The sequence below is a fragment of the Megalobrama amblycephala genome, linkage group LG14 (genome assembly GCF_018812025.1).
Source record: "Megalobrama amblycephala isolate DHTTF-2021 linkage group LG14, ASM1881202v1, whole genome shotgun sequence".
Taxonomy (NCBI): Eukaryota; Metazoa; Chordata; class Actinopteri; order Cypriniformes; family Xenocyprididae; genus Megalobrama; species Megalobrama amblycephala.
The window spans coordinates 52059451-52065989 of NC_063057.1; the positions used below are offsets into that span (position 1 = coordinate 52059451).

Genomic DNA, 6539 nt, shown 5'->3' on the forward strand with positions numbered 1-6539 from the left:
AAGTGATTAATTAAGTGATGATTGAGAATTAGTGATGAACACCTGCTGTTAACAAGCAAAATCACTGAAGAGAAATACAAGAACTACAACTGACTTCCAACCACAGCCTTAGATGAACTCAACTGAAGATAAAAGACATTAAATCTCTCAAAATCTGATTAAACAACTCCACAAACAGCATATTATCTCATCAATTTTAACTCTACTTCAGTGTTATTTTAATTCTATATAGAGCGGGACCATATGTTCTCTGAGCAGAGTTGATTTAACTCTGGGGATTTTGCTGTGCAGTTGTAATGTTGTATAATGAGGATGTTGTCATGTCATCAGGTGTCCCAATGTGTCCTTACTGTCCTTCCCAGAGCCCAAACCCTATCATATCAGAACAATTGAAATAAATGACACATGTAGTTTGGGATCATTCTGTGATGTATGCTTTTTGCTTTAAATGCGTTATGCACCGCTATTGGAAATTTCTCCTTTTATGAATCGAAAAAAAAAGAATACTGTTCTAATACTGCATTAGAACAATATTTTTATTATTGCGGTATGTTTTTCTGACTTCTTTACAGCCTTATTAAATATGACCCCAGGAACAAGGTTATGTAGTATTTTATTTCATATCAGACAAAATCACATCAGGACACCAAATACAGTACAGAGAAAATACAAGCTATATATTCAGTACAGTGTGTCTCATTGTAGGATCTGAAGAGCTGCTGGATTCAGTGCAGCAGGAAGTAGGAGAGCAGAGAACAGCAGAGGAACAGGAAGCTCTTGGTGACACTCTGAGCACCGTTACACAGGTTCCCCTTACAACATGAGATGCCCTGAACATTAGGAACCAATGATGCTGCATCACAAATGGCTTTAGAGATACAGCCTTTTACACCCACTGACTCGCCTCCAAAAGTCCCTGATGAAAGGAAAGAAAACAAAGGTTGATTCATTCGAATCTGGATATTACTATATGTGATCTGTATCATGTGTTTAAACCTAAGAAAGTTTAATGACTTTATTCTTCTTCTTCCTTTTCCAGATTCTCACCTGTTGCTTTAATGCAGCGGTTTTCACTCCCTGAACAGGTCAATATGCTTGAGCAGTTCAGTCCATTACAATAGTAACATATGTTTCCATTTGGGGTGTTAGTGATGGGATCTACAGGAGGAAAAATAGATTTGCTTTCTATACAGGGTCCTAGTCACACAACATAGATGCTCATTGCTCCAATGAAAAATCTTTCATAAAATTGGAATAACTTTTCTTTCTTGGTAAATGTTTAAGACTGTAAACTATAAAGAACAATACCTGGGGCATCTTTGGCATTACACAGGTCGTTGCTACAGCAGTAAGAAGACAGCTTTATAGTACCGAAGTTGACGGACCCACTTGGACAGCCATTTTCAGGAGCACAACTTTTAACTGTCGCTAGAGAAGTAATGCCACCTAAAAACAAGAATACAGGAATGAGTTCAACTGCACATGATTTTGATGGAAACTATATTTATAAATCTGACAAAGTAGAAAGGCTCCATAATGTATCGACTCACAGCAGAAAGAAAAGATAAAAATGATATAAAAAATGACCAGTGATTTTTTTTAAAAATGTTTAAAGGGGACCTATTATGCCACAAGTCTCAGGTGTCCACAGAATGTGTTGTTTCAGCTCAAAATACCCCACAGATAATTTATTATACCATGCTGTAAATGCCCATTTTTGAGTGGAAGGTAGAACATGCTGTTTTGTGCATGTATCTTTAAATGCAAATGAGCTGCTGCTCTCCAACCCGCTTTACAGAAGATGGCGCAATAAACTAACAAAAGGGATCAAAAAACTAACAAAACAACATGGTTTTGATTATTATCTCTATCACGGTCACGCAATATCATCATGAAAGTTTATTATCTGCATGGATTTTAAAGCCATATCAGTCCAAACTGATAAATGGTTTTCTGAGTGTGTGAATTCTAAGGGCTTCAAAGGGCTCTATGTGATCCCAGACGAGGAATAAGGGTCTTATCTAGTGAAAAGATCGGTCATTTTCTTAAAAACAAAATCATATACGTTTTAACCATAAACCTGAACTAGCTCTCTTCTTCTTCTTCTCTATTTGAATTCCAGCAATGTAGATGCTGCTAAGTGTATTACTGCCCTCCACAGGTCAAAGTTTGAACTAATTGTTATATACTTGCACTAGCATATTGTATATGACAATTTAGTTTAGACTTTGACCTATGGAGGGCAGTAATACACAATTATCTGTGGGGTATTTTGAGCTCAAACAACACATTTTTTGAACACCTGAGACTTAATAGGTATAATAGGTCCCCTTTAAACATTTTAAAAAAAAATCACTGGTCATATTAGAATTCTGTCAGTGTAGACACTGCTAAGTGTATTACTGCCCTCCACAGGTTAAAGTTTGAACTAAATTGTCATATACAATATGCTAGTGCAAGTATATAACAATTAGTTCAAACTTTGACCTGTGGAGGGCAGTAATACACTTAGCAGAATTCTAATAGAGAAGAAGAGAGCTTGTTCAAGACGAGCGTTTATGGTTAAAACGTATATGATTTTTTATTTTTCTTAGAAAATGACCGCTTGTTTCACTAGATAAGACCCTTATTCCTCGTCTGTGATCGCGTAGAGCCCTTTGAAGCTGCACCGAAACTGTAATTTTGACCTTCAACCATTTCGAGTCCATTGAAGTCCGCTATAAGGAGAATAATCCTGGAATGTTTTCATCCAAAAACTTAATGTCTTTTCAACTGAAGAGAGAAAGACATGAACATCTTGGATGACATGGGGGTGAGTAAATTATCAGGAAAATTTAATTTGAAAGTGAACTAATCCTTTAAAGTAGCCCAATTGACTTGGCAACACTGGCTTCAATCTGCAAACAGCTTGTTCTGAGACACTGCTTATGATTTATGGGGATAAAAAAAGAGTGGGTGGATTTTTACCATTATAGTGTCGTTGTGTACACACACTGCTGAAACATTTATGTTCAAACACCATGTAAAAGTGAATTTTGCGTAATAAGTCCCCTTTAAAGGTGGAGTATGTCATTATTCAAAATTCATTCATTCTATAAGTAATGAAAAAGTAATCAGATTATATTACCTTAAATGTTTAATGTAGCTAATGGATTATGTTACTAACTTTTAAATTTTTGTCATGTAATTTGGAATCAGTATACCAACTGCAATTTTTAAGTAAGCTAATCAGCACTATGAGTTAGCAATTGAGTAGGCTAACACTGTTTAGAGCAACATGAATGTCTCACTTATAATAAACCCATTCAAGGTATCTGCACCAGGCACATTTTTTAAGACATAAACTGGTGCATTTGTTTTTCTGAACTGGTGCATTACGATGTTGCATTGAAGCATCCGTGCACTTTGCATACCAACTTGACATGTTTAATCTCTGAAGATCTAAAATGCAGCAAAATTTGGCTAAACACCCTTTGGCTCCACCTGCTACAAGCAGCCATGCCCCGAACACACGCTATTAGAAAGATGATTGACAGATCTGATTTGAACTGTTTAGATCAGGGATGGGCAACTTCAGTCCTGGAGGGCCACTGCCCAGCAGAGTTTAGCTCCAACCCTAATCAAACACACCTGAACCAGCTAATCAAGGTCTTTAGGATTAGTAGAAAGTTATAGGCAAGTGCGTTTTTATCGCGGCTGCGCGCTCTAGTAACTTTCCACACTCTACAGGCGCCGCATGCAATGTTTTTGTCGGGAGACAGGAGTAACAACTGCAGATTATGAGTCACCTGCGGTGAGTCCGACATAATGAATCCACTAAGTGTGTGCACGGCTTAACGATTGTAAGGCCGATTATGAATGTAAATTGATACTTATGACTGATCGCGCTCAAACGCGTCCAGTCAGAGCCAGTTGCGTTTAGTCTGCGATAACAGTCGGTGTTCAAATTCCATGTGAAAGAATATAAATCTGCTTCAGGAGCAGGAAACTATCGCTGTATGTTGAGCATAGTCAGAATGGTTTAGCTAGTCGTAAAATGTGTGCCCGGCTTAATAAGACAGCGAATGCCGGTGGAAATAAACACTCGTGCACGAGTTTTGGGAGGTGTTCACTTGAAATCATTTCAAAAACTCATTCGACGAAAACATCCCCTGTACCACCTTTAAAGGTGCCCAAGAATGCTTTTTCACAAGATGTAATATAAGTCTAAGGTGTCTCCTGAATGTGTCTGTGAAGTTTCAGCTCAAAATACCCCATAGATTTTTTTTAATTAATTTTTTTAAACTGCCTTTTTTGGGGCATCATTAACTATACACTGATTTTGGCAGTGCGCCGCCCCTTTAATTCGCCTGCTCCCTGCCACATCAGCTGTCGACTATATTACAGTGCATTTACAAAGTTCACACAGCTAATATAACCCTCAAATGGATCTTTACAAGATGTTCATCATGCATACTGTATGCATGCTTCGAATTATGTGAGTAAAGTATTTATTTTGATGTTTACGTTTGATTCTGTGTGAGTTTGAGGCTATGCTCTGTGGCTAACGGCTAACATTACACACTGTTGGAGAGATTTATAAAGAATGAAGATGTGTTTATGAATTATACAGACTGCACATGTTCAAAAATGAAAATAGCGACAGCTCTCTTGTCTCCGTGAATACAGTAAGAAACGATGGTAACTTTAACCACATTTAAGAGTACATTAGCAACATGCTAACGAAACATTTAGAAAGACAATTTACAAATATCACTAAAAATATCATGATATCATGGATCATGTCAGTTATTATTGCTCCATCTGCCATTTTTCGCTGTTGTTCTTGCTGGCTTACCTTGTCTGTGCACAGATCCAGACGTTAATACTGCCTTTCCTTGTCTAATGCCTTGAACATTGGCTGGCATATATGCAAAAATTGGGGTCATACATATTAATGATCCCGACTGTTACGTAACAGTCGGTGTTATGTTGAGATCCGCGTGTTTTCCGGAAGTCTTTTAAACAAATGAGATTTATATAAGAAGGAGGAAGCAATGGGGTTTGAAACTCAATGTATGTCTTTTCCATGTACTGAACTCTTGTTATTTAACTATGCCGAGGTAAATTCAAATTTTGATTCTAGGGCACCTTTAAACATACAGTTGGAGCACCAGTAAATGATCTCCAGCAGTCATTTATAGCAGTAAATTTCAATTAATTATATTGGACTTACCAATATACGCTGTTGCAGCAAAGCAGCTGGGAAATCCATTTGGGCATGGTACCTGGTCACAAGAGCTTGACACACCTGGGCACTGATTACAGACGAGAGAGTGTCCTTTAGTAATAAAAAACAGAGAGACAGTGAAAGAGAGACATCTGTATTTGAATACATATTCAGGCTATTTGTATTTGTACCTGCAGTGAAAAGAATGAACAGAAGAAAAACTGAGATTTGCAGATCCATCTTTAATCAGCTGAATGATATAACATGCCTGTTTCAGTGTTCATTTTATACTTTATCAAAAGGGGAGGGCCTTCATGAGAAAAAGAAAGACAATGAAATGAAAACCATAGATTTACATGGAAATGGATCTTGCTCTTTGTAAGAAATTTATACTTAAAGGGATAGTTCATGTCAAAAAATAATCCCATCGCCAATTTTTTTTTTTAACTTACAAAATATTGCTAGACTCCGATCCTTGTTTTCTCAGTATAGCGCTGAATATTTATTCATATATATATTTATTTATGCTCTAGTAACTACGTCATTTGCAGTTAATTCAGAACTCAACTCCCGAGGATTGTTACTTGTACACATACTTCTGAATAATCTTTTTCAACTCCATGGGCTTTCTGTTTATTATGGAAGCTATGGAAGCCCGTTTCCGCCACTAAAAAAAAAAAAAAAAAAACTCCACTAAAAAAAAAAAAAAAGCCACTAAAAAAAAAAAAGATGAATTGCGACTTTTTATCTCAGAATTCTGACTTTTTATCACGCAATTGCGACTTTATATCTCAGAATTCTGACTTTATAACTCGCAATTGTGAGTTTATATCTCAGAATTCTGACTTTATATCACGCAATTGCGAGTTTATATCTCAGAATTCTGACTTTTTATCTCGCAATTGCGACTTTATATCTCAGAATTCTGACTTTATAACTAGCAATTCTGAGATAAAAAGTCGCAATTAATCTTTTTTTTTTTTAGTGGCTTTTTTTTTTTTTTTTTTAGTGGCCGTTTTTTTTTTTTTTTTTTTTTTTGGCGGAAACGGACTTCCATAGGCTTCCATAGTTTATTATCGCTATCCAATACAAACTTTTTTTGCTCATCTACAAAGCTTTTCACAATTTTGCTGCTCTTTACCTATCAGACCTTCTGCACATAACCTAAAATGATTATTTCCTTTTGAAAAGATAAATGTACCAGCAAGTACAGTATGTGGTACAGTATGCTGGTGATGGTTTTCACCATCACAAACTGCTGTGTTCAAAGTTCTAGTATATGTTTTATATATTTTTAGTTTTATATTAAACTCATTAGTTTGAAAGAAAA

At 36.3% G+C, this 6539-nt stretch overlaps 1 protein-coding gene across 1 annotated transcript; it reads right to left on the bottom strand.

Moving 5' to 3' along the window:
- Nucleotides 1-602: 602 nt before the first annotated feature.
- On the bottom strand, nt 603-5796 carry LOC125244767 (urokinase plasminogen activator surface receptor-like). Its single transcript, XM_048155003.1, has 6 exons — nt 5662-5796; nt 5401-5519; nt 5216-5320; nt 1309-1446; nt 1048-1158; nt 603-916 (listed from the first exon to the last, which is right to left on the bottom strand). The coding sequence occupies exons 2-6, from the start codon at nt 5447-5449 to the stop codon at nt 726-728; spliced, it is 594 nt and encodes a 197-aa protein (XP_048010960.1). The 5' UTR covers nt 5450-5519; nt 5662-5796; the 3' UTR covers nt 603-725.
- Between the last annotated feature and the right edge of the window lie 743 nt (nt 5797-6539).

Excerpts from the sequence above, each read along its gene's own strand:
- LOC125244767 (XM_048155003.1), bottom strand. The coding sequence starts at position 5,449 with ATGGATCTGCAAATCTCAGTTTTTCTTCTGTTCATTCTTTTCACTGCA. Across the intron at positions 1,447-5,215 it reads TGCTGCAACAGCGTATATTG|GTGGCATTACTTCTCTAGCG; the intron begins GTAAGTCCAATA and ends TCTTGTTTTTAG. Across the intron at positions 917-1,047 it reads CCGCTGCATTAAAGCAACAG|GGACTTTTGGAGGCGAGTCA; the intron begins GTGAGAATCTGG and ends TCCTTTCATCAG.